General features: G+C 52.7%; 8 protein-coding genes across 8 annotated transcripts; 5 read left to right on the forward strand and 3 right to left on the reverse strand.

Moving 5' to 3' along the window:
* Window positions 1–34: 34 nt before the first annotated feature.
* SPBR_05018 (uncharacterized protein) lies at window positions 35–1,342 on the forward strand (the record flags this gene model as incomplete). The annotated part of the gene is made up of 1 exon (XM_040763295.1): window positions 35–1,342. The coding sequence occupies one exon, from the start codon at window positions 35–37 to the stop codon at window positions 1,340–1,342; it is 1,308 nt and encodes a 435-aa protein (XP_040615823.1).
* Window positions 1,343–5,063: 3,721 nt separating this feature from the next.
* Window positions 5,064–8,291, forward strand: SPBR_04614 (cytoskeleton-associated protein; the record flags this gene model as incomplete). The annotated part of the gene is made up of 1 exon (XM_040762891.1): window positions 5,064–8,291. The coding sequence occupies one exon, from the start codon at window positions 5,064–5,066 to the stop codon at window positions 8,289–8,291; it is 3,228 nt and encodes a 1,075-aa protein (XP_040615824.1).
* Window positions 8,292–10,095: 1,804 nt separating this feature from the next.
* On the forward strand, window positions 10,096–12,526 carry SPBR_04707 (vacuolar calcium ion transporter; the record flags this gene model as incomplete). The annotated part of the gene is made up of 2 exons (XM_040762984.1): window positions 10,096–12,392; window positions 12,487–12,526. The coding sequence occupies 2 exons, from the start codon at window positions 10,096–10,098 to the stop codon at window positions 12,524–12,526; spliced, it is 2,337 nt and encodes a 778-aa protein (XP_040615825.1).
* Window positions 12,527–12,953: 427 nt separating this feature from the next.
* On the reverse strand, window positions 12,954–13,523 carry SPBR_05348 (uncharacterized protein; the record flags this gene model as incomplete). The annotated part of the gene is made up of 1 exon (XM_040763625.1): window positions 12,954–13,523. One exon carries the CDS (start codon window positions 13,521–13,523, stop codon window positions 12,954–12,956), a length of 570 nt encoding a protein of 189 aa, XP_040615826.1.
* Window positions 13,524–14,896: 1,373 nt separating this feature from the next.
* SPBR_05320 (uncharacterized protein) lies at window positions 14,897–15,538 on the forward strand (the record flags this gene model as incomplete). Its single annotated transcript, XM_040763597.1, has 1 exon — window positions 14,897–15,538. The coding sequence occupies one exon, from the start codon at window positions 14,897–14,899 to the stop codon at window positions 15,536–15,538; it is 642 nt and encodes a 213-aa protein (XP_040615827.1).
* An 85-nt stretch (window positions 15,539–15,623) lies between these two features.
* SPBR_05222 (phospholipase/carboxylesterase) lies at window positions 15,624–16,505 on the reverse strand (the record flags this gene model as incomplete). Its single annotated transcript, XM_040763499.1, has 2 exons — window positions 15,624–16,047; window positions 16,090–16,505. 2 exons carry the CDS (start codon window positions 16,503–16,505, stop codon window positions 15,624–15,626), a joined length of 840 nt encoding a protein of 279 aa, XP_040615828.1.
* Window positions 16,506–16,760: 255 nt separating this feature from the next.
* SPBR_05333 (uncharacterized protein) lies at window positions 16,761–17,366 on the reverse strand (the record flags this gene model as incomplete). The annotated part of the gene is made up of 2 exons (XM_040763610.1): window positions 16,761–17,170; window positions 17,336–17,366. The coding sequence occupies 2 exons, from the start codon at window positions 17,364–17,366 to the stop codon at window positions 16,761–16,763; spliced, it is 441 nt and encodes a 146-aa protein (XP_040615829.1).
* A 908-nt stretch (window positions 17,367–18,274) lies between these two features.
* Window positions 18,275–21,031, forward strand: SPBR_04665 (uncharacterized protein; the record flags this gene model as incomplete). The annotated part of the gene is made up of 1 exon (XM_040762942.1): window positions 18,275–21,031. The coding sequence occupies one exon, from the start codon at window positions 18,275–18,277 to the stop codon at window positions 21,029–21,031; it is 2,757 nt and encodes a 918-aa protein (XP_040615830.1).
* Between the last annotated feature and the right edge of the window lie 5,886 nt (window positions 21,032–26,917).

A 26,917-nucleotide genomic window follows, 5' to 3' on the forward strand; every position in this document is an offset into this window, starting at 1 on the left:
CGTCACGACTGGTGACCACCACATCTCCACGACTATGGCGTGGTATTCGTTTATCCGCGACGAGCGCCTCGTCGGCTTGGGCCTGATGGCCGCTGCCACGGTCGGCATGTACGTGGGAGTGCGCGCGGCGCTGCAGCCGTACCATGCCTCCAGTGTGGTCTACCCGGCGATGCCCAAGACGCAGTACATTACGCAAGACACCGAGGACTCGCTGTCCGCCGACACCCTCAACAGCCTGCTCGACCACTACAACTTTTCGATCCGCGAGACGGCCGCCAAGATCGTGTGCGATCGGGCCATCAACGACGACGCCACGCTGCGGCGTTTGCTCTGGGGCATGGGCCGGCCGGCGTACGACGAACGCATGATGAGCCTGCGCGCGCTGTCGATGCTGACGGACCAGACCACTATGCACCGGCTCAACTCCAAGGAGGCGTTTGCCGCGTTTGTGCGGTGTCTCGAGCAGTGCATGGCGACCAACGTGCGCGAGGGCGTCGGCGTCGACGGCATCGGCAGCGACGAGGGCAGCACCCTGATCGACGACATTTACTTTGACGACTACTACCTGCGCGACTACTCGGAGAAGCTGTGCCTCATGTTCTTGGCGCAGCTGACCGACAAGTACGACATTGACCTGCTCGTGCGCGTCGGGTTTGTCGAGCGCTGGCTGGCCAAGCAGCGCTGGGGCCCGCCGGCCGCGCGCGCCGACAACTGGGCGAGTTTTGTGCGGCACCGCGACAACCGCATCGCGGACATTTGCCGGCGCCTGCGGGACACGCTGCTGGGGCGCAGTGCGCTGCGGAAAGCCGGGCTGTTGGAGGTCGTCCCGCCCAGCGCACGTCAAGGCGCGCGGTCGCACAGCCACAAGCAGCTGGATCTGCTGCAGCTGCCGCTGTCGCCCCTGGATGCGCCGCTGCGGCTGGAGCTGCGGACGTCGCCGTTGCAGGTCAGAGCGATCGGTGCCACAGGCGTCGAGGTCGAGGCTGCCGACGTTGCCGCGGAACACGCGCGAGGCACCGATGGCGAGGTGCCTGCGGCGGTTTTGACCAATGTGCGCACCGTTCTGAGTGCTCTGGACGGGTTGGCCGACGGCGATGGCGACGGCGACGGTGCAGCGGAAGCCGTTGACGGCGTGGACGGCGACGACGTCGAGGGCGATGCGCAATCGGCTGCAGGCGGCCCAAGCACGTCTGCGCCCACGCGCCCACGTCAACCGCGACCACCCATCCAGAGCTCCCGTGAAGAGCAGCGCATTCGGCGCCAACACCGCGAGGCGATGGTGCTCAACGACGGGACGCGGCCGCTGCGACGCGACGACATATTTGAGCGGGAAAGCGACTGAGGGGCTCGTCCATGGGCTGGGCTACTCGCTCTACAGCCTCTACAGCTGTCCCCATAATTTCCGCAAGAAGCGCACGCCACGTCGTCCACTCGGCCGGACGGGAGTTGTGCGAGTCGGCGTGTCTGTTTCGGATGGGACTGTTTCGGCACTCTCTTGCGACGCAGACAAAGCACAATTTGTCATTTGCTCTTGTACGAGGATACGAACTTGCCGTTTCGGCCACCATTCAGTTGCGGCAACACATGTTGAAGAAAACGCGACGTTGACGATATGCCGCTTCTGCCACAGCTTTTGGCGGGAAGTGCAATCTCCCGCCACGCGCTATTGCTCCTGATGCAATATTCATCTATTCGAATATCCATCCGTTTTCGTAATATCGAGCATTTTTGGTCATGTAGGAGGACAGCTTTCTACAAATCAACGCGCCCTGGCAATCGCGTGCTGCCGAGCCGCTTTTGCCAGCGGGATGGGAAGCCGCAGAGCCTTGGTCGGCACAATCTTTACCAGGAAATGACTTTGGACAGACGCGTGCCGCTTTCAGAAGCGAGCGGCCGGAAAAGTACAAAGTAGTTACCCTGCCCTGGTCTGTCGCGACGGGGGGGTGTGGGTGGCTGCGGGTGATATCACGCGCCACGTGGAAAAGAACAGGGAGAGGGGGATGTTGGGCGTGTTGGAGCGCGTACGAAGTATTGTATTAATAGTTTTGGTATTGAAATAATGACAAGCATCTTCGGACGAGGTTCTGTCGAGGTACGAGGTATTTCGTAGAGTCGACCTGTTTCGACCCATTTCATAATGGCGATCGGCAATGCCCTTTGTGGGGAACAGAAGCCGAGATGAACAATAACGGGACAAAAAGACAGGAGAATCGGCCGAAAGAGAAAAAGAAACCTTTAATACGAGGCTGCTGGACACTATTATGATAGACATTGCCAAGCAAACTGTTTGGGAAAACGGGAAGAACATGGAAAACGAAAAGAAAAAAGAAAAGAAGGAAAAAAACGGCCACTTGTTTCGTCGGCCCGTCGAAGCAAAACGAGGATAAAATTAGCAGTTTAAATTCTTAAAAAAAGTGTCAGTGCGGCGGGAACTCTGGGGATGCCATCCACAAAATGAACATTTCGATGCTCGAGCACACGGGGATGAATGAGACATTGGAGAAGAGAAAGTCGAGATGAAAGAAACGACACGTAAAATCAAGGGGAAAAGAAGCGAAGGAAATTAAATTTGATTGACGATTTTCTCCGTCTTGCTCGTGCTGTCTCGTGTTTCCTCGTATTTGTCCCCGTTTGCCCCCATTTGCTCCCGTTTGCTCGTGTTCTCGTCGAGTCGTTGTGTTTACTTTGCATGTTTATTTTGTTGTCGTCGTCTTGGTGATTTTGAGGCGCGAGAGCAGTCAGCGGACACGAAACGACACCTGCAGCGCAGCCTGCAGCTATCATGCAGGTCGCCTGCAGAAGGCTGCAGATACCTGCAGATGCCTGCAGATGGGGGACTCCTTGCTGATGCCGGCAAACCTCCTTCGTACGGAGGAGAGCTGCTTGCAGCTGACAGCCAAGTGCTGGAGCCAACTCAATTTCTGACAGTGACAGATCCTCCGCCGCACTGGAGCGAACTACGGGGCAGTCCAACGCCAAACACCATTGGCCGTTGCTAGCCCCGAAAGGAAGTGACGACCTTCCTGTTGGCTCCCTGTGCTCCGCCAACCCTGACATGCTCTTGCCGTATTTGTGCTACCCTCAATCCTGGAACGCCATTGCTCTTTTGAGATTCCGTGTGGTCTGTGTCTCAGTCGAGGCGAACAAGGAAAGCGCCACTGGAGGGAGCAAGAGGGGAATCCAACAAATGGAAGGTGCACTCTGACCGCTTCGTTCAAGTAAGGTAGTGGCAAGTCTTGTTCCTGCCGCACAGAGTACTCCGACCCAAGTCGTACGGAGTATCTTACTTCGTGCATCTTGCCCAAATTGCATCGCCACTCTGTCTCTCCTTTAATATTGGTGTCTGAATACCGCCGGTTTCAAACGTCGACCTGTCCAACTCGTCCGACTTGCCCAAGCCAACTTGCATCTCGTCCTCGTCTCACACGTCCCCCTCCTTCGCCAGCGCATACAAGCATCGTGCCCCTGGTGATGTAAACAAAGAAACCGCAGCCTGCCCCAATTGGCCCCCAGCCCCCAGCCCCCAGCCGACAGCTTCATTTCCATCGTGGCCAGCGCGCAAGGCCGCACGGCCATTGAGACGCAAATCGCCTGCTCGTACGTCGCCGTTCCACAAAACTGGGCGCCTGCAGCTGCACTGCGCCGCTCTGCATCTGCGTCTGCAGCTTGACGAGGTATGAAGTCCTCTTTGGCGATGACCCCAAGCATACGACCACATGTTGCTCCAAACGGACATCGACTTTACCCAATTGCTCGCAATCTGCTGCTTGCTCTTGCACGTCTGCCGTCCCGGAAAAAGAAACATACCCACGTCGTCCCTCTCTGCCGCTCTGGCTCGTGTCCCACATAGAAAACCGCTCGAGCTGCTCTTCGTCTGATCCTTTGTCTTCGTCCTGTCATCCTGTCTTGTTTTCTGTCTCTTTCCATCCTTTTCCCATTCTTCTGCATCCCTCGTCCTTGTCTCTTTGCGTTGTCTGTTCTCTCCCGCCCCTCCATCTAGATATACTCTCCCACACCTTTCTTTTCTTGCATCAGCCCTTTCGGTTTTCCTGTTTTTATTGTGTCGCCTTGCCCTGTCTCTTGCACCTCGTCTTCTTTCCTGCATATTCTGCCTCTTGTCGCCTTCAAACCTTCACACCCTCTTTCTCGCTTTGCCTGCGGCCGACCCTCCTTACCCGTGTTGCACAGCAGTCTGTGGTCACAAACTCGCAGTTTGTTTTGTTTTGTTTCGTTTCTTGCGCCGTTTTCGTCTCGCATTGTTTCTTCCTCTGAATCTCCTGTCTTTGCCTTTTGGTCTATGCCTCACTCAGCCTAATTAACACACGGTCACAACCATTCAAACTCAAACAGACAATCGACGACACGCATCAACGCATCAACGACACCGACAATTCACTCGTCCTCCCACCGCCTCGCGCTCAGGCACTCGGGTTCGCTGTGGGTCGCTTTTGTCCCAGCCTGGCCTGTGCTACCCGCCTATCTCAACGGCCCAAGCTGCCCCTAACTGCCCGCCAACCGCCAATCCCGCCGCCCATCAGACCATCATCTGCCGCTAACACCAACCCACCCACGCCTATCCGCCGCCGCTCCTTGCCTCTCCTGGCCGCTGGGAGAGACACCGCTAAGGTACGCTACAGGGGCCGCAGCCTCCCAACCAGCCGTTCAGCTGCGCAGCTTCCCCGCTGCGTCCCACTGAGTCCCGCTGTGCTCCGTATTTGGGTCATCCTTGTCCCAATACGACAAAGTGCGCCTCTGTGCCACCCATTTCGACTTGATTGTCCACCCCTGTCATTGGCGGACTGCAATCCGACGCCCACCGGCTGGGAAATAAGGTGCCACTAGGTCCCAGAAGAAAAGGACGCGCCAGGGGCCCTTCCCCCCTAAAATTGCGGACGCCAGGCCCGAACGGTTCTTTTTTGCTCGTTCCTTGGCTGGTCCGCCCTATCGGCCCAGGTTCCTTTTCCTGCCCGTTTTATTTTCCGTGTTATTTTTGACCCCATTTTAAATCGCATAATTCGCCACTAGGGTGTTGTTTGGGCCGCCGCGAGCGACCGAACGCCATCATGTCGCTCACAACAACAGCCACGACGCTGTCGCCAACCACGGCCTCCGTCACAACCACCATTTCCGCCGGCCGCCCTGCTCAGGCGCAGTCTTCCTCCTTTTCCTCCACAACAAAAACACTTCCGCGATCCCTGCGCAAACGCCTTCCCACCCCTTTTGCCAACACATCATCGACGTCCTCTTCTTCAACACGCGCCGGCCGCGGCCTCGCATCCTCTCTTTCGACGCCTAACCTTAGCTCCCTTTTCGCCGCCCACGCGCGCCGCGCTCCCGGCGTCCAGGGTGTTCCCCCGTTGCCGTCACTACCCCACCAGCCGTCGGTGCCGCTGCCGCTGCCCTTGTTGACGCGCAAGGCTTCGTTGGCTGCGCTGACTTCGTCGTCGTTGGCTACCATTCCCGATGCAACCGAGTCCTATGCCTTTGACACGTTGAACGAGCTCACCTTTCCGTCAAATAACGACAACAGTTACAAGAACAACGCGCCGCCTGCCACCATGGCTCCCCTCACACCCGGGCGCTTCGCGTCCTCCATGGCGTCCTACTCGGGCGCGCCCACCAGCGATGACCCCGTTGTCGCCGGCGATGCTGTCGATGTGCCCGGCGGCATGCACGGCACTGTGCGCTTTGTGGGCTCCGTCGCCGGCCGCAAGGGTGTCTTCGCCGGAGTCGAACTGCACCCCGACTTTGCCACGCGTGGCAAGAACAGCGGCGACGTCGACGGCGTCTCGTATTTCAGTACCAACATCCCCGGCGCCGGCATCTTCCTTCCCCTTAACAAGGCCATTCGCCGAGACGCATCGCCCTCTGCCTTCCCTATGACACCCACCGCCACCAACGGCACCGGCCTCAAGCTTGGCAACCAGAACTCTATCAACTTCACGCCACCCACACCCTCCCTCCCCAAGTTCAGCCAGTCTGTTAGCGGCGGCCCCCTTCCCCGGGCCCCCAGTCCACAACACGGCACCCGCCGGCCTCCACGCACATCCCTGCCACGGCCCGATTCCCCAGTGCGCCGCCTCCAGATGACGCCTGCGCCAGGATCCAACGGCCCGCGGCCGTCACTGCCTGCCGCGACGCCGGCGGCCAAGGGAGGCGCGTCGTCAGGTGCCGGCGGTGCGCCCGGCCGCTTTGGCAGCCCGACGTCGACCAGCAAGTTCTCCCAGAGCATGCGCGCTCCAGGAACTGCCGGCATGGGCGATCCCAGCAAACGCGGGACCGGCCTTGGCATGCTCCGGGGCGGGCCGGTCGACCGCAAAGCCAGCATCGGCCCACGAAGTGCCTCTGCGCTCGGCAGCGCTTCCAACTACGGCGACGACGACAACGCCACGCCGACGAATGCCGGTCGTGTCGGCCGCTCCAATGGAAGTGCCGGTGGCAGTGCAAACGGCAGCGTCGGCTCCGCATCGTCCTTTAGCGGACAGGGACAGCAGCGCGGCATCGGTCGGCCGCTGTCACGCACCGCCAGCCACATGAAGAATGGCAGCATTGCCACGGCTACGACGCTCGCAAACAGCAGCGGCAACAACGACGAAGAGGTCGAGCGTCTGCGCTCCGAGCTGCAGGACCGCGATCGCCAGCTCAAGGACCAGGCCAGCACGCTTGCCGATATGGAGAGCAGCCTGACCGAGCTGCAGGGCCTGATTGAAAGCTCAGATGGACCGTTGGGCCCGAATCCAAACGGCGGAGGTCCCGGTGCAGCGCCTGGCGGCGGTGCCGATGGCTTTGACGGCGACGACAAGGACATGGCACAGCTGCGCGCGCTCTTGCGCGAGAAGAACGACAAGATCGCCATGCTGACGGCCGAGTTCGACACCCACCGCGCCGACTTCCGCAGCACCATTGACACGCTCGAGATGGCTAGTACCGAGACCGAGCGTGTCTACGAGAAGAAGATTGAGGAGATGATGCAGGAGAACCAGGAGCTCGAGAGCCGGTTGGCCGATGTGGAGGCCGTCGCGCAGCAACTCAAGCAGCTCGAAGAGTTGGTGCAGGAGCTCGAAGAGGGGCTCGAAGACGCACGGCGGGGCGAGGCCGAGGCCCGTGGCGAGGTTGAGTTTCTGCGGGGTGAAGTCGAGCGCACGCGAACCGAGCTGCGGCGCGAGCGCGATAAGGCCGCTATGTTGGTTGCCTCGGGCGGTGGAGGTGGACCGGGCAGCGGCGGCGTCGGCGTTGGCTCCGGCACGCTGGTGCGGGGCAATTCGACGTCTTCGAACCCGTCCAAGGATCTCGAGCAAAAAGACGACGAGATCCGCGGCCTCAAGGCTATTATCCACTCGCTGAGCCAGAACGCCGGTGTCAGCGACGGCAGCAACAACGCCTCCAACGGCGGCGGCAGCAGTCACCGCCGGGGCGAGTCGATCAACGAGCGCCTGGCCCGCGAGGCGCTCGAGCGCGAGGTGGCCGACCTGCGCGCGCTGCTCGACAACAAGTCGACCCGCGAGACGGAGATGGAGCGCGAGATTGAGCAGCTGCGCCTGACTGGCAACGGCGCCGCGGCCTCGTCGACCAACAACCTCGGCGCCCACCGCTCGAGCGCCATGACCGTCGGCAGCCGGTCCTCTCTGCGTGACTCGCGCGGCACGGTCGTGCTGGCCCGGGACTTTCGCGAGTCGCTGAATGGCGGCGGCCTGTCCTCGAGCGGCAACAACAATAGCAACGGCGGCAGCAACAACTTGAGCGCACACCACAACCACTCCCGGTCCAACTCCAACCCGCGCACCGGCAACCGCTCGCCTGACCAGGTCCGGAAACTGCCGCACCACTCGCGCGGACCCACGCTCGACACGATGCCTGAGAGCGACGCCTACTCGTCGGTCACGGAGTCGAGCACGCTGTGGTGCGAGATTTGCGAGACCAACGGCCACGACATTCTGACATGCACCAACATGTTTGGCTCGGCAGCGGGTGCGGGTGCAGGCACGGGCGTGAACGGTGCGCCACCACCGGCATCGTCCAACGCCCCCGCACAACTTGATTCCCGCACCGGCAAGGACGTGGTCCGTGCTGCCTTCTCTTCCGAGCCCGCCGCACCGATGATTCCGCTCAAGCTTGGCTCTGTGGCTGCCAAGACTGCTCCGCCGCCCGAGGTCAAGATCCTGCCGAACCCCATGGAGTCTGGCCCGGTGGCCGGCAAGGAGAGCGGCGTGGTGGATGCCGGAAAGTGGTGTGCGCTGTGCGAGCGTGATGGCCACGACAGTGTGGACTGCCCGTTTGAGGATGCCTTTTAACATGCACACGACGAGCCGGCTTTGCCTCACAACGTCTTCACCTACTTTTATCTCATTTCTACATCTACACTTTTACACTTCTACATACCACTTCTAATCGACGAGCAAAACGAGGTTTTCTGCAACAATATGACGGCCTCCATATATAAACGGAAGCTGGGGACATCAATAGTTGGAGTGGGATATGGAAAATACGACTCGGGGCAGCACATATGATGAAAAATACGAATATCGGAAGACAGAGTTGGCGAATGCTTTCTAGTTGTACAGTTTTGTAATGTTGGTTTTGCCTTTTGGCCTCTGGGTTTGCCTGTTGGCATTTCCTTTCATCTCTCTTCATCGTTTTCTTCTTTTTTTCTGTCTTTGCATTTGCCCTCCACCTATTTTGTAAGGGGACTGGTGCATTCTCTGCGATGATACCACTCATATTTTCTCGACACTCCTCGTCAGATATTTTTGACACAACCGAATTAATTTTGACACTTGACTTTTGACACTTGAGACTTTTGACACTTGAGACTTTTGACATCTTTGGCACTTTATCTACTTATGGCACAGCTGTGCGAAGCACTGATGAATCTTGTCTTGGGCAATGTGGGTGGCCTCTTTCTTTTCTTTTGTTTCCTTCTTTTTAGTCTTTCATTTTGCTGAGTGAATTTGGGATTTTGACACTTACACGATAAGCTTTCGGCCCGGCATCCAGTTTCTGACGTTTAACGGCAGTTTCTCCATGCTCTCTCGTTTGTCCACTTTCATTCTTTCCTCTACACAGCATTTGAGATATTTCGACTTGCGATTTACACACGACGCTTTCACTACCGATATCCCGTTTTGTGAGTCGATGCTTTCTTCACCTTCCTTTGGCCTTCTCACATTCCCTTTGTCAGCCATATCGTAATTTGCATAAAAAAAACGCCCTTATTATGTCCCTCCTTGGCATTGCCCATCCTTATCCCTCCTTATCCTCCGTATCCATCTTCCTATCATCGACGACAGATTCTAATCGCACGATATTCCCCAATCTTAAATCCTCTGCAAATAAGGCGGGCCACGCACAGTCGCATTCACACAAAAATAATCAAAAATAGGAAAGCCAGGGGTCCTCTTTGGGCACGCCTTTTATCGCAATGCTCATCCCAGCACGCGACCCACTCAGCTACCCCTATTTTTCAGTCGTCCCCTGCACAATTCGCTTTGTTCCCTTATTCCCTTACTTCCCCTTTCCCTTTGTTTGCCTTTGGGCCCTGGCCTTTTTGTTCGATTTTGTGGTTTGGACCGTTAAAATAAAAGTAGCGCCTTGACCGTTCTGCAGCTCAACTGAAAAGAGAATAGACTGTTTTCCTGCTGAATTTACCTGTCTAGGTCTGCAGTGAGACCACAGTGGTCTCCCTTACCATTTGTTTCCAGGGTCTTTCAAATTACGCGTACGCGTAGTTTTGTCTCTATTTGCCGTTTGAAGAGCACTGTCTCTGAGGAGGGCCATGATCGTCCTTTCGGCTCCTTACAGAGAGCACGTAGCATGGAGCACACCCCCAGTATGTAGGGAGCAAGTGTGGCTGTTCTCGTCCACCTGTAAATCGTACACTGTGTCTTACTCCATACCTAACCCTCACATTTGACATTCTCACGACACGCATTTCCCTATTGCCCTTTGCCTCGTGCCTCCTTTTGCCTCTGTGCGGATCGTGGCCGTGTGCGTTTCTGGCATCAGCATCCCCTCTTCCCTCGTGACAAGACAAACGGTTTACAACAACGACAACCGACGAAATTCACGAACCCCCACCCCCTATTTTTGTTTTCTTTCATGGACTCCCATGCTGGCCAGACTCTCGACTTTGCCGGCAGCATCCTCGACGACGACGACAACGACGACGACATATACAACCACCGTAGCAGCACGACCAGTGTGAACGAATTTCGGCACGATACCAATTTCGTTGGACGCGACGACAGCAGAGTCGGCGGCGGTGACGAGCTGCGGCCGGTGATGGCCCACAGCCGTGCCTATTCGGCGGCAGGCGATGCCGGGCAGGGTGGCGTCGGCATTGGCGTTGGGGTGGGCAGCAATGGCGGAGGCGGCGGGACCGTCCGCCGCATTCTGCGCTTCTTTGTGCGGACGCTGAGCCGCGGCGGGCATGCGAGCTACCGCGAGCTGTCCATGCGGTCGATGCCCGGTGTCGTTGTCGTCGACGGCAGCGAGCCGCTGACGCCCATGGTGGACGAGTTTGCCTTTGGCGATGCGGACGCGGACGTTGACATTGACGCGGACGAGGTGGCCACGTCCTGCATGACCTCGCTGCGCCAGATGCTGCTGTCGTCGTGGCTCAACGCGCTGCTCGTGTTCGTGCCCATTGGCATCGTCACCTACCTGACGCACACGAGCCCCATTGCCATCTTCGCCACCAACGCCATTGCCGTGATCCCGCTGTCGTCGCTGCTGACGGCCGCGACCGAGCGCGTCGCCAGCGACGCCGGCGACACCGTGGGCGCGCTGCTCAACATCAGCCTGGGCAACCTGGTGGAGCTGATCCTCTTTATCGTCGCGCTCGCCAACAACCAGGTCCGTGTCGTGCAGGCGTCGATCCTGGGCTCCATCCTGGTCAACTCGCTGCTGATCCTGGGCACGGCGCTGCTGGCCACGGGCCTGACGGACAACGAGCCCGTGTACAACACGGCCGAGACGCAGCTGCTGAGCTGTCTGCTGTTTGCGTCCGTGTTTGTGTTTCTGATGCCGACCGCCTTTGGCTACACGTTTGACAAATCCAAGCACGTGTCCAAGGCCACGCTGCAGATGAGCCGCGTGTCCTCGCTCATGGTGCTGCTCATTTACCTGCTGTACTTTGTGCACGAGCTGCGGGCCCGGCCCATTGCGGCGGGCCATGCGAACGGTGCTGGCAGCGGCAGTGGCAGTACGAGTGACGATGATAGCGAGCGCGGCCTATCGACTCCGACGACGCCAACGACGCCGACGGCAATATCAACCGCCACACCAACAACAGCATCGGCACGACCCGTCGTGCTCGTGTCGTCATCGAGCACGTCCACACCCGAGTGCCAACAGGTGGCCTCCGCGTCCGGTGTTGTCATCAACAGTGCCGCTGTACCCCAGCCGCGCTCCGTCCGCTTTGCCGATGCTGTGTCGTCGAACCATCCTGTAAAACCAACGTTGTCGTCATCCTCGTCGTCCTTGTCCTCGTCGCCAAACGGCATCGAGATGCACCGCATGGACGACGTTGACATGAATAGCAACACCACCCCCTCGCGGCCCTACCCGCACGCACACACCCGCATGCACTCGCATTCACACTCACGCTCCATCTCCGTTGACTCCATACGAGCCGGCGTCCGCCGCAGTCGTGCGTCGTCCTTGTCGGGCGGCGCAAGCGGTGCTGGCGTCGGCGGCGGGATGTCGTCGTCCGGCGGGCCGGGCAGCGGCTTTACGGCCATCTCCGGACCTGGCCTCATGCGGTCGGGCATCACGGCCCTCCAGATCATGCGCGACAACCAGCAGCAGGCACAGGCACAGCAGGCCAGTCGCGTCAGCCTCGAGAGCAGCGGCAGCGCGGCGGACCGTGCCAGCCTCCTCCTGCTCGACGGCGGCGCCCCGTCCTACCACCACGGCGGCCTGCACCCGCCCGCCCAGCGCCCCCGCGGCGAGTTCATGATGGCCGTCATTGTGCTCATCGCCGCGTCGGCGCTCATGTCCGTCAACGCGCAGTTCCTCGTCGACACCATTGACGACGTCACCCACCAGGGCCACCTGTCGGAGTCGGTCATTGGCCTCATCATCCTGCCCATTGTCGGCAACATTGCCGAGTACGTCACGGTCGTGTCGGTGGCCCTGCGCGACAAGCTGGACCTGGCCATTTCCGTCGCCATCGGCTCCTCCATCCAGATCGCGCTGTGCGTCACGCCGCTGACGGTCGGCGCCGGCTGGATCCTGAACCGCAACCTGTCGCTCACGTTCACCTTCTTTGAGATGGCGGCGCTGGTCGGCACGGCGCTGCTGGTGGGCCTCCTGGTATCGAGCGACGGCGACCGCAAGCTGCGGACGTGTGGACTCAAGGGCGCGCTGATGTGCGCCTGTTATGTGATTATCGGGTGAGCCCCTTTTCCCCTTTTCTTAGCTCTTCTTTTCTTTGTCCATTGTCTTCATCGCTCCTTCCCGCCTTAATGCTAACATTGTCCCCTGTAGACTCGGTGCCTACCTGTCGCCGAATGTCGCGCCCAAATAGGCAAGAAGCACCCAAGGTGGTCGAAACACACTATACGTCAAACAAGCCCGTGATGTTTTTCAAATTTCGTTTTACTCTACCTTCATTTGATTTCTTTTGACTGCTTTCCTCCCTTCATTCTACATTTGTCGTACGGACATGTTTATTCTCCATCTATTTGATTGTTCTTCTTTTTCTCTGTACATATCGAGATCCTGCACGGTGATTTTGGCAAGCCTTTTGCATGGTAGGCGCGAGCATCACGTTGGTTTTATTTAATCCATTAAGGCCACATGTTAACATAGTACTATAAACTATTATAAATTATGCGTTTTGACCTCACACAGTGGTTGCTAAAATGACAGATGTCTCGACGGCCAGAGACACACATTTTCGGCAGAAGGCAGCTTCTTCGGCAACAAACAAACAAACATGCGTCACCAATAGACTACTCCAGTCCACTTGCTGACCGCCAAATCCATTTGGTCCCATCCCAGCACCGGTAGCATTGGTGTTCGTCGTCCCATATCCAATCGCCAGCAGCTTCGCCTATGCCACTCGGACCAGAAGTGGAGGTGCTGGAAGAGCTCGACTGACCAACGACTGCCGTCGTAGAAGAGCTCGAGCTTTTCCCTGCTGATTTTGTCGATGCCTCGACCTGAGTCGACCAATAGTCGCCAGTTCCAGATGCGACCAAATTTTTCTTCTCGAGTTCTTTCAGAACCTGAACGGTCCACTTTTGGCAACGCTGCTTCGGAACCTTCTGTGCCGCAGCCTTAAACTTGTTTCGATCTTTTTCGTCAATCTCGCCGATATAGTAGTGCGCGCTGATGCCGTGACTGTTGACTCGCTTGCCATCCTGAATTTCCAGTGTGTAGCCTCTTCCTTGGGTCGGCCCCCCGGTGACGTGATAGTAGGTTCCAGTTGCCGAACCCTCAAGGGCAAGGATGAGAATCCAATGTAGGGGATCTTCCTCACGACGCTTTCCAAATGCTAGCCATATTTGTAGTTTGGCCATGACTTCTGAAAGTGGCTTCTAGAGGCGGGAAAATAGAGGAGGAAATCAAAACTAGTCGAACAATAAAGATGGATAGAATTTTGAGGTACATTAAGCAAGCCCTTCATCATACAGGAAAGCACCATCGTTTAAATATCTAGTCCCCGCTGATTGAAGCAGATGGTGATGAAGAAGCAATTCCATTTGCATATTCATGCCCGCTTCGGAGTGCTGGGCGCCTGGTCATCGCGGCCGGCGTAAGGAAGGCCACCTGTTTCTATATATATGTATACCACTTTCGCCTTGTTCATTGGCCACTACTTTTATGTCGTATCCATCACATCTCATGGTGCGTCTTGGTCAACGCCGCTTTACAATTATCTCTGTTTTTGTCCTCCGCCGTCTTACATTTGTTGGTTGAGCGGTCGGGGCGATTGGGCGGCATTAGATTCAAGTACGCGCGCGCGCAATCGTGTGTCCTCGTTGTCTATTTTTACACAAGGCCGCTTTGCCTGGCCACATGCCAGCACGGGCGGACAGCATGTGTATTTCGTGGTTGCATTCGAGCACGCGCCGCAGTTACGCGCCGGAAATTATACCTCACGGTGCGTCAATAGGTGCCTAGAATATGACGAACAGTTATTCAAAATCATATTCTTAGTCCACTGGGTGGGATGAATTATTTAACAGTTTGCCATCATCCTGTCATTCTCGGCAATGTCTTCAACGACAGTGCAAGGTTATCCGGAAGCTGGGAAAGAGTTCCTTCTCGACATAAGAATTAAAAGATTGTCCTCGCCGTACCACATACCGAGAAAGAGAGAGGAGGGGATAACCAATTGTGAGGAAACTAATGGGGAGGAAAGCTCGAAACATTACATTTTGACTGCGTACGCTGTATTTCCATAGTGTCATCATTTTCTACTTTTGGTTGAGTTTTTTCTCGCTGAACCTCTCCACTTTTACCCGGCGGGACTAAATATCAGCGATACAGTATATGAATACAGTGTACACAGTGTATGTACTACCCTAGCCTAAGGCGCATTTCAACCAAAGGAACGCGATTTCATCTGGTTTCTCCCCAACAACAATGTCTCTGGTAGCTAGTCCATAACCAATGACACGCCTCTTGTAAGTTCTTTTCCATCTGCGTATGTCTTGCTGCTTAGCTAGAATCACTTTAGATGTTTTGCTAACTGACCGACTACAGTCCGCCAATTTAGAGATTCCGTAGGCACCTTCCGGCCGTCAATACAGCTGCCATGGCCCGGATCGTTTCTCAAGAGGAGCTGAAGAATGCGAAGCGCTTTGGCCCTTTTGTTCCCGTTTTCCAAATCGACCCAAAGACAATTGTCAAAACTGGCGAGACTGTGAGATTATGCGAAGCGGAAACCATGAACTTTGTCCGCAATCGTACGAGCATCCCGGTCCCGCAAGTCTACAATGCATACACCGACGACACAACTGGCCACGTGCGAATTGTGATGGAGTTTATCGAGGGACGGAATCTCGACCGCGCTTGGGAGACGTACACGGACTCTGAGAAGCAGTCTGTCGTCTCGCAGCTTCGCAAATACATGGACGAACTCCGCCAGATTACGGGTTCGTACATTGGAAGTGTCGACGGGTCATGGTGCAACGATCACTATTTCGATAACGAACGAGGCGGATATGGTCCATTTGCAAGCGAAGAAGAGTTTAACGAGGGCATCGTCAGGGCTTTGCGAAAGTCCAAGCCGTATGACTGGGTGGAATATTACTGCGATATATTCAAAGAGGTCATGGTGGATCACAAGATCGTCATGACGCACAATGACATGGACCCTCGAAACATCATCGTCCAAGGATCCAAGGTCGTTGCACTACTGGACTGGGAACTCTCCGGCTACTTTCCGGAATACTGGGAATACTGCAAGGCAATGAGGCGACCTGACTGGGAAAGCGCGTGGGTTAAGGAGAGGGCTTTGGAGAAAATCGTTAAGCCTTACAGGAAGGAGATGTCGGTTATTTGGAACACGACCGAAATTATATGGTGAGGAGAAAGGGGAGCGGGAAAACTGGCGCAAAGGTTGTCATAATTACAATGAAAAAGAGTCCGTAGTTCAACGAGGCTGATACTATTCAATAAAGAACTCTGCGGAGGAAATTGGCTATATCATCAATCTCATCTGGGATCTTGTACCAGTGCCCCAAGCCCTCATACATCTTGAACTCGACGTTGTAGTCTGCTTTAGCTACAGTATCTGCCATTGCCGTACCGAGTGAACACGGCACCTTTTCGTCATCGCTTCCATGGCCAAGAAAGATAGGCGTTCGGCAAGCCGTACAGTCCCTACTCAGCGTTCCCGCTGGGGCGAGACCTAGCAGGTCTCGCTCAAACGCGATCGCCTTAACGGCTGGGTCTTGGATATCTCCATCATTATCGTCATCGTCTTTCATAAAAAATATGTCTTCTTGCGTACCATCGCCGCGATCGCACGTAACAGCCTCATCGAGATCGGCTTGAAAGGGGAGATACCCGCTCATCCCCACAAAGCCACCAATGCTGTATGGTAGAGAGAGTAGAAGAGACAAGGACATGGCGCACCCTTGACTGATCCCGCCGAGAATAATGTGGCCTGGGAGGATGTGCGCCGTCTCTTGCTCCTGTTGAAGAATCTGCAATAGGTCTTGCGCAGACTCGGCAAGCCCCTTCAGCTGCAGCTCTTTACGATAGGCAGGGTCGGGGAGCCGTGCAATATCAAACCACTGCGTCAAAACAGATCGACGAAACGCCGACGAGCGGCGGCGGCGTGATGTCGGGAAAATAAACTTGAGGTTGGGTAGAAGCTGTGCAAGGTTTGCGCCGTCGGATGTGATGCCCGTCTGCAGGAGTTCTCTGCCGAATTTTTCACCGTTGGAGCCGAGACCATGGAGCAGAACGATGCTGTGCGTATGTGTGGACGTTGCTTCAACGACGAACGGAGGAGGCGGCGCCAGCGAGGTCGCTTCCTGGTGAGCCATAGTCGCGTGGACGGTGTGTCTAGCGAAGAATGAACGTCGGTAGTGTCTTCGCCAAACATCCTTTGCCGAACAACAAGGCGGGACACAGTGTATCGTGAAACATACTGTGTATATAACACTGTCCTACCCTGAGCAGGACAAGCCAAGTCATTTTTATCAACGTCACGCATGCAACAACGTATATACTATCCATATTGCCCAGCATCCACGTATACTCCCACAAACTACATGCACTATGACAGACGAGGAAGATGACTACATGACCATGACGTTTGGTGGGGATGAGGACATTGGCGGTACCAAGAAGAAGCATGCCGCCGAGACGTCTCTCCAGCGTCGCATCCGTCTGGAACGCGAAGGCCGCGAGCGTGGCCGCATTCCGTCCAAGGCCGAGCTGGCCAAGGCGGCCGAGGCCGAGCGCGAGGCTGCACTGAGTCGGTCACTCTTTGGCACACCGCCGCCCCGGCACGTTGGAGTCCAAAAGGCGACAACATCCACATCACTATCAACAGCGCCAACACCAGAACCAGCATCAAAATGGCCGCTTGCACCAGCACCGGCGCTGCCGCCAAAACCCGTCAGTAAGGGTTTCGCAATGATGGCCAAGATGGGGTTCGTAGCGGGCCAGTCGCTGGGCAAGCGGCGCGAGGAGAGCAGCGGAGAGGCTGGGACGGAGAGCATGCACGGCAGCAACGCAGACAAGGACCAAGAGAGGCCCGTGACAGAGCCCATCCGGATTCAAGTCAAGCGCGACCGGGCCGGTATTGGCGCCGAAGAAGAGAGGAGGAAAGAAGCGGAACGGGAGGCAAAATCTGCTCAAGATGACAGACCAGACGCAAAGCGGCTACGGCTCGACGACATGGACCCGCTGGCCTATCGCGATCGACTACGACAAGAACGCGAAGCGGGCCGTCTGGAGCAGCAGATTCATGCGGCGCAGGTCGTTGCGGAACGCATGGCGAGAGGAGACGACGAGAACGAAGACGAGGCCAAGGCACAGGACGAGATACCGCTGTCCGAGGTCAATGTCTTGTGGCGCGGCATGGTCAAGGAGCGGCGCGCCAAACAGCACGACCGAGAGCAGCGCATAAAGGCACAGAAGTTGCTAGACGATCGACTACGAAGCATGGTCCACGGCGATAAGGAGAAGATGGCAAAGTACGAAGCATTTGAACAGGACGCCAGCGATGATGACAACGACGGGAACGATCGACTCGCGCGCGGAAAGGGGCCCGACAAGCTGTCCTATCTGAAAGGCGGTATGAACACGTCGATTCCCGTCGGCAGCGGCATAGACGACGAGGACGAAGGTGACGGCGACAACGAGGGCGACAAAGACGAGGAGCTCGAGGAGTTCAACGCGCTCGAGCCCCAGGAGCGGCTGCAAGCGGTCGTCGACTGGATGCGGCAGAACCGCAGGTACTGCTTCTGGTGCAAATTCAAGTACCCGGACGACGACCTCGAAGGGTGTCCAGGCCCAACAGAAGAAGACCACGATTAGGCGTGTTTTGAACAAGTACGAGTTTACACTACGGCCAACGTTGGAAATAGAAGACTATGACTGTCGTGAGAAGTGTTTGTCAAAATGCTAAATGCGTCTAACGTGCTTACATACACTGATCTTACAAATACTTGCGGACGCCCAGCTCGTCGACGGCCATCTCGTACATGCCTGCAAACTCCTTGTCGGACACCGTCGCGGCCTTGACCCGGTACACGTGCGCCACCACCGTGGCCAGGTCGTCGCTCAGGTCCGCGTCCGTGCCGGCATGCAGGCTCTTCTCCTTCTCGCCCTCGTTCCAGCCGTACACGCGCAGCTGCCGCTGGCGCGCCTCGAGCAGCAGCACCTCGACCGCCTCGCTGGCCTTGAAGATGCGGTGCCGCGCGGTGGGCGTGTCGCGCTCCAGCGCCGACGTCTCGGCCACCAGCTCGACCGCCAGGCTGTCCGTCATGAGGAAGCGGTCAAACCCATCGCCGGCCGCGTCCTTGCGCGCACCACCGCCTGCGGCGCTGTGGAAGAGCGGCCGCAGCACGCGCAGCATCACGCACAGGCCGACGTAGTCGCCCGTCTTGCGGAACGAGTGCAGCACGATGCGGCCCAGCGCCTGGTAAAAGGCAATCGACCGCGTGTCCTGGGCGCTGCCCTTGCCAATCTCCGACGCATAGGCCGACGTCTCCGTCTTGAACGCGACGGGTGCCAGCTTGACCATGTCGGCCGCCAGCTGGCGGCAGTCGGCGCCGGCCGCCCGGCGGTCGTCGTCCGACATCATGCGGAACACGGTGCGGTGCACGGCGAGCGACTTGAAGAGGACGAGGAACGTGTGCGCGTTGGGCTCGATGCGCTGGGGGCCCAGCACGAGGTCCCGGTACAGCGCGCGCGCCTCGTCGGACCGTCCTTCGTGCACGTACGACTCGAGCAGCTGGTTCATCATGAACGCGTCGGTCGACGCCATCTCGCACGCCCGGAACGCCTCCCACAGCCGCTCCAGCTGGGCCAGCTGGCCACGGTTCTTGTAGTTGTCCGCCATGAGCGCAAACGTCTCGAGCGTGGCACGCGGCACAAACGTCAGGTCGGCGCCGTCTGTCGTCGCCGCCGCCGCCGCCGCCGCCGCCGCCGCCTCGTCCTTTGTGAAGCCACCCACGCGCAGCTTGAGCGGCCAGTCCATCTGCTGCTCGCGCCGCCGCAGGTCCACAAACAGGCGCCGCGATTCCACCATGCGCCACGCGAGCACGTCGGCGCGCTCCTGGTTGGCCGCCGATCCCGAGCGCAGCCAGGCACCCAGCAGACCGTTGACCTGCACCGACGCCGTCATGATGCCGCGCGCCTGCATAAAGTGCAGGACGCGGTAGGCGCCGTCGAGGTCGCCGGCGCCGATGAGCCGCTTGAGCCACTTGCCAAAGAAGAAGTGGTTGGCCACGGCCGACGGCAGTTTCTTGGGCCGCGTGCGCTGCTGCTGCAGCTGCTGTTGGTGCAGATCCAATGCGCCGGAGAACATCATGTCGACAAAGACGTCGAAGGCGTACTCGGTATGGTTGGCCGTCAGGAAGCAGGAGACGACCTCGTCGTAGTCCTCAATCTTCATACCGCCGTCCTGTTTCTCGAGCTCGTCGAGCAGGTCCCGCAGTCGCCGGTACGTCGCCCAGGCCTTGTCCTTGGAGCCCTGCGCAGCTGCGTTGCGGATCAGCCCAAAGAGAACGCGCGGGTCGCCGTGTCTTTTGATTGTCTCGCCGTGGCTCGCTGCTTGTCGGAGAAGGTCCTGCAGGTCGTCGCTAAAGAGCCGGTCGGCGGCCCGCTCGGCCCGATCCAGGTCGCCCTGCTGCGAGCACATGCGCACGCCCAGCTCCCAGTAGGCGGCTGCCGTCGCCGGGCGCGCACCGAGTGTCGCCGCGCCACGTCGCCAGTTCTCGAGCGCGGCTGCCGGCCATCCCTCGATAAACATGGCCTCCATGGCCAGCAGCTGCTGCTCGTCCGTCAGCGGCACGCCCGCCGCCTGCATGTCCTTGGCCAGATAGTAGATGTGCGACATGCGCCGTGGATTGCGCACGCCGCTGCCCTTTTTGCGTCCCACGCCAGAACCTCCCAGAGACAACTCCACACGGCCGGCGGGATGTTGGACCACGCCTCGGCCAGCCCTGTCCGCGCAGCACCATACCGGCTCCACAGCGCCGTGATAATCTTGCTGTCGACGCCGCCGCTCGGCGTCTTGTTCTTGTTCTCCAGCCGCCGCGCCGCCGGCCGCAGAACGCTGTTGAGATTCTTGACGTGCCGCCGCGCATTGGTCGACAGGCCCGTGTCGTCGATCCGCACGGCGGACGTGCCTGACGTCTCCGACGCGTCGGCTTCTTCGTATGCCGCGTCGGCCGTGGTCTGCAGCGCCTCCTCCTCCTCCACCGCCTTGATCATGGCGTACTTCCGCCGCAGCCGCACCGTTCGTCGCCTTGTCGGCCCGCCCCGCTGCTCCAGGTCCTTCATCAGCGTCGACGTTTCCTTGAGCCGTTCCTCGAGCTCCGCCAGCTCCGCCTCCGCCTCGTCGCCGATCGAGCTGCGGTTGCTCACGTGCCGGATCGTCCCGTCACTCTGCTGGTCAAAGAAGCGCACCGTCACATCCTCGTCGCGTCCGTACTGGTGTGTTGGGTCGTTGCTCGACGCCCGCTGCAGGTCTTCGAGGGTCGGGATCTCGACTATTGGGTCCGGTCGGGGCACCGGCGTAGCTCGTAGCGGGGGCTGCCGCTGTGACGCCGCCGACGGCCGGCTATCGCCCCTCCGCAGCCGGCCGCGCGCAGCCGCCGTATGTCGAGACAGCGTACGCACAGCTATGGTCGTCGTCGGTGTGCTTGTCGGTGTCGTTGTCGTCGCTGTCGCCGTCGTCGCTGCCCATGGCGGCCGCGTGGGTCGCCGCTGTGCCGTTCGGCTGACCAGGCACGACCGGCAGACAAACGGGCCCCGTGTGCTCATGTCGGAGAAGAATGAGCTTGTCGGCCTCATCGTTGGGAAGGCATTGGGGGGCGGCGAGTTGTGCTGGTAAAAGGTCGTTGCTGTGTCTGGAGGAACGACTTCACAAAGTCGGGGGCTATCTCTGACGGACGTCAATTTTTGTTTTCTTCCAAGATAGCCCACTATTGGTGCCTTATCAGCGAGTTTTCTCGCTGTAGAATTCCTTCAGCAGGGTCTGATAAAACTCTTAGTGGTCTTTTTGCTGCTACAGGGGGTCACTAAATTTTGCCCACTGTAGATCACGTGTGGCCCAGGGACATTCCATATTTACAGCTGCATTGCAGCCAATTGTATAACAGTATTCGGGCGGAAAGCAAAGAGGTAACAAGGTGACGAACGAACAAAGTAATGCACTTTACCTCTTGTCTTTCATATTTCCGCGCCAGATCATTAGAATGGAATATATTGTCCCTTACAGTGAGATTTTAAATTTGTATTTTTATCTAAGAAAAGATCCAGGTTCAGGTTAGGAAAGAGCAATGGACAGTGACCTACATCAGGCCTTTTCTACTCTAACACGGTTGGTTGGTTGGTTGGTTTATTTTACCGCCACAGTACAGGTGATTCTACCACCCTATTAGGGTATACGGGCGGGCGCTGGGCCTATCTAGCTAACTACGGTGCCTGAGGTACCTCCTCGGTGTACGACTACAGCCTCCGTTTACTAAGCCAATTAAACCGTCGCGTGTGGAACACTGTGACGTACTGTGTTTACTAGTTTAGAGTGAGAGGGAATATAGTGTGAATAATTACGGGTTAGGGCGTTACGGGCCGTTAAGGCGGTTAAAAGTAGGCCCGGACCTTACCGTCGTAAGTTTAAACGTTAAGACGTCCGTTATTACGGGGTGTAAAAGTAACGAATATAAAGATATAAAAGTAACGAATATAAGGATATAAAAAAAGTGTAAAGTTAAACTAATAATAAAAGAGAGAATAAAAAAGAGAGATTAATAACGAGTAAAAGGCTTACTTATAAGTAACCTCGACGGTTTTAAAACTACTCGAAGGGTTACTCGTAACCTTTCGTATTAGTTAAACGGGGGGGGGGGGGGGGTTTAGTAATACTAGTACCGAACTCTTTACCTCCGACCCGGTATAAGTTAACTAAGTTTCGTCGTTCGTTTTTTAAATCTTTTAACGTTTTCTTTTAAAAGTCACCGGAATACGAAAACGTATAACGAGCCTTAAGTTTAAAGGCCGAACTTCGACGGTTTATATATTATATAGTGGGTCGTCCGTTATAACTAGTAAAAACGAAGTATATACGGTTTAGTCGTCTTATTATAACACGGGTGTGTAACGTTATTATTTTAAGATTTTAAAAAACGATTAAAAGAACGTAAGATATCGTAATAGTTCCGTTAAGTAAACTTGTCGGGTTTAAACGGTGTTTATAACGGGGGGTTAGTCGGGCCTTCGTTTAAGTTAAAAGAGTCGTAACCTCCGACTCCGACGGTAATATACTATATAGTTTAAAGACTTATCTTTACCGTACTAATATATTAAGGTAACGTTTTCGTAACGGAACTTACGATAATATTATATAAAGTCTTTATAAATTAACTTATAAACGAGGTAACGGTAAAACGTTTCTTTTATTTACTAAGTAAAGTCTTTCGGAGTATTTTATTAAACTTATATAAAGAGTAGGTTTCGGTAATAGGTTATTAAAACGGACTTACGTTTAACTTATACGTTATTAATTTTATTGTTTACCGTTTAACGTAAATGTTTAATAAACTTAATTAACGTAAGTGTTTATACCGGGTCTTAAAGTACGTCGGGGTTAATAGTGGTTAGTTTAATAAACTTATCCGTCTTTTTATTATTTAAAATACTTATATATTTAAGTGACTATATATATTATACGTACTTATACCGTATTAAGTCTTAAAATCGTATTAAAACTTATTATAAAAAGTTAACCGACCGGCCTTTCGTAAAAGTAATAACTTTTATATTATTCGAGTAAACTTAAAAAGTATAAATCTTAAAGTTATATAACTCGAAAGCTCGTTCGAACCCTCGTAAAACGGTTACGACCTTTACGTCGAAAATAATAAATTAAAAGTGTATAACCGTATAATAAGTATAAATTAAAACGGGGTTTAGTTTAGTATAAATTATATACTTATATTTTATTCCGGGGTAGTCCGTTAACCCCTTTAAACCGTCCGTATATACGATAATATCGTCTAACTTTTACTTAACGAAGTACGTATAAAACTAATAAACGGCGTCTTCTTTTAAAAGGTCGTAAGTTAAGTCTTAAAAAACGTCGGGGTTATACCGGGAGGTACGTACTATAGTTCGAGGTATAATAAAACCGTTAACCGTCGTTTATAATAAAGTAGTATATAACGACGTTACCGAACCGGTCGTACGTTCTCGTTTAATAACCGGTGTAGTTAAACGTCGTATAAAAAAGTAGGTTACGTCGACGAAGTATACACGGACCGTTAAACGTAAGTGTTTAATCTTAAAAACGGTTTCCGTCGTAAGTATACCTACCTTTTAATAAAATGTAACGTTCGAGGTGGTTTTTTATACCGGTAACACCGTTTTATAAGTTAAGTTAATTACCTTTTAAATAAATAATATATAATAGTTGAGACCGGTCGAGACGAGATTATCGTAACCCCTTTTCGAACGTTAGTTAAGTAAACGGTAACGTTTTTTATATTAAACTTATACTTTATAAAGTAGTTTCGGTAATACGTATATTAATACCGTAAAGTAAATAAAGTAAACCGGAGGTTTATAACGGGTATTAGTTAAGTACCGTAAATAGTTAACTACTTTTAACGTTACGGTATATCGTTTTATAACGTAACGTTTAAAGTTAAACTTACGGTTAAACTAAACCTTAAGTTAACGAACGACGGGGAGGACGTCTTATTTATTTTAACGGTTAAATAATAGTAAAGGGGTGGGTAAGATAATAAGTTAGTTATCCACTTTTACCGTTAAGTTATCCTTATATTTACTACGGGTAAAGTATATAAACTCGAATTTTTCTCGTATAAAACCGATCTTATATAAACGGTTTTAGTTTAAAATACGCCGTAAGTCGACGACGAAAAAGAGAGTTATATCTTTAAAGTGTTTACTAACGTAAAAAAGGGCGACGTTATTAATATACCCGTAACGAAGGTTAAGTTTTACCGAAAAAAGGTCGACGATATAAAGTATAAATAAAAAAAAGACTATAAACTACTTTATAAAGTGTCGTAAACGAACGTATATATATTTATAGTATAGTCTTTTAATTGGACCCGGATACGTCGGTCCGTAAAAAAGGAACCTACTAGTCGTACCGTATTTTTATATTAATCTTAGTTAGTTAATCGTTATAATAAATATTTATAAAAAAGTACGTCGAAAGTCTTTTATACGTCGAACGTAAAGAACGACACTACTTACTCTTTAATAAAGGCCCGTTATACGTCGTATATAAAGTATATAACGAGGTTAGTAACGGACCGTTTCGGGAGTATTTTTATTTATTAAAAGGAGAGGATACCCGTTTAAATAATTACGACGGTTATTCGTCGTATAAAGAGCCTTTTTATACCCTTATTAAATATTAATAAAAGGACGATCGGACGTTATAATTTTAAGTTTATTAAGTCTTTTTTACTAAATTTAACGAGTATAACTACTTTAACCGTTTTTTATTACCGTAAAAAGTAACGTAGGTCGATATACGTATTATAAACTTTAATAAAGATAAGTCTTATATACTATTAAGTCGTCTTTAAAAAGGTGATAAAGATACCGTCGATCCCGAGGGACGTACTTACGACTTTTATAGTTAAACGACGTACCTCCGTTTTAATAATAAACCTAATATACGATAAAAAAGGATATAGTAACCAGGGTTATATAATAAGTAAAAGGTTTACCGTTAAGTCTTTTATAATCGAGAACTTATTTATAAACGTATACGTAAGTAGGTTAACCTTCTCGGTTAACGTATTATACCGTTTACCGTCGAGAGTTAACGAGGGCGTCCGTCTTTTAAAGGTTACGTTATATTAACCGGTGATTCGGTATAAGTCTTTAATATAATTAACGTCGTTTACGACGGACGTTTAATAGTCCCGTTTAGTTATACGGATTATATCTTTATAATACCACCGTGTAAACGTCTCCTCTTTTAAGGTACGACGTATATTACGTATAAACTAGTCCCGTTTAACCTTACGGTAAATATTAAACTATTATAACGTAAACCTTCCTTACTTTATCCTTTTCTACCTTATTACTCGTAAGACCGTAACGTAATAGTTAGTAATCCTTATCACCTACTAATTTACGTCCTCGTATATACTTAAAAGGAGGTCGACTAATAATCGACCGGTTACGGTTTTAAAGTAGTCCGTAAAACGTAAAAGAACGTTTAAGGTTACGTTATACGTCGGGGACGGTCTAGTTTAAGGTCGTCGTTCGAGTATAATAGTAAAAAAGGTTTCGTAGTTAAAGTTAAAACGTAAGTCCTTAACTATAAACGTAATAGTGAATAATATATTAAAAAAGACGAGATTAAACACCCCCCCGTTTTAATACGTTAAAACTCCGACTTTTTTTATAAATACTAACTTATTAACGTCCGTTTAGTCTATTAACGTTAACCTTTAAACACGTACTTTCCTTTTAAAGTCTTACCGTTAAAAGGCCGTGTTAAAACCACCGTTTATTACGAAGTCCGTTAATAAGGTAATCTTTAAAATAAAGTTTATAACCTCGTACGTATTAAACTCGTAATAAATATTTAAGTGGGTAATACTATCGATCTTTATTTAAATAACGTCTTTAATTAAACTATTTAACCGACGAAGTTTTATTTTATAACCTACGTTTTTACGGACGTAAAATATAACTCACGGTCTCGTTACTTTAATACTATTTTAAATATCCGTAAGTGTTAAAGTGTCGTATTACGGGTACGTAACGGTGTTCGAGGACGTTTTTATATAAGGTTTTTATATATAAACTATATCGACGTGGTTTATATTCGTCGTGGTTAAAATTAAGTTATATTATACGACCGTATACGTTACGTTATATTATATTACGTAAGTATCGGTCCGTTAACTTAATAAAAAAGGGTAAGACGGTTAATTTTTATCTTCGACGTTTATATATTAACTAAGTATTATTTATATTAACGTTAAACTAGTCGGTGTTTAAAAAGTTAAATATATTTTAAAAGGCCTTTTTTACGTTATAAAAAAAGGGGGGAATAATATTCCGTTTCGACTTTTTATTAACCGGGCCTTAAACGGGCTCTTTTAAAGTTTTACCCCGGACGACGGTTATCGTTAAAGTTTCGGATAAAAGGCTCGAGTTACTTTACCGTTATAAACTAACCTTACTCGGTATAAGATTAAAGGAGGGGGTAAAAGAGACTACTTATTATATCGTCTTTACGTCTTACGTTTTTTAATATAACCGTTAACCGAACTTTTAAACCTCGTACCGTTTTTTTTTAATAAAACGAATATATTAACCGTTTATACGACGTAAGGTGGTAAAGTAACCTTAATAATTTAAAAAGGAGGGGCCGAAATAATTAACGTACTTCGACGGTTAAGTGTAAGGTTTTAAAGGGTATTCGTAAAGGCGTATAACGTATTACGAGTATACCGACGGTAACGAATAAAACCCGTAAATGTAATACCGTTAATAATTAAGGTTATAACGTTAAACTTTCGGTTTATATACGATAAACTTTATACGACTATTAATCTTAAAGAGTCGGAAAGGCGTTACGGTTTTAGTAAAATAAATAAGTTAATTAATAAAACGGTCTTTATCGTAGGTTTAATTAATAAATATTTTAATAACTTATATAAAACGCCGTTAAGTCTTAACGTACGTTTCTTTACGGACTTATTTTTTACTTACTCGGATA

This window comes from Sporothrix brasiliensis (genome assembly GCF_000820605.1).
Source record: "Sporothrix brasiliensis 5110 chromosome Unknown Cont21, whole genome shotgun sequence".
NCBI classification, from domain to species: Eukaryota; Fungi; Ascomycota; class Sordariomycetes; order Ophiostomatales; family Ophiostomataceae; genus Sporothrix; species Sporothrix brasiliensis.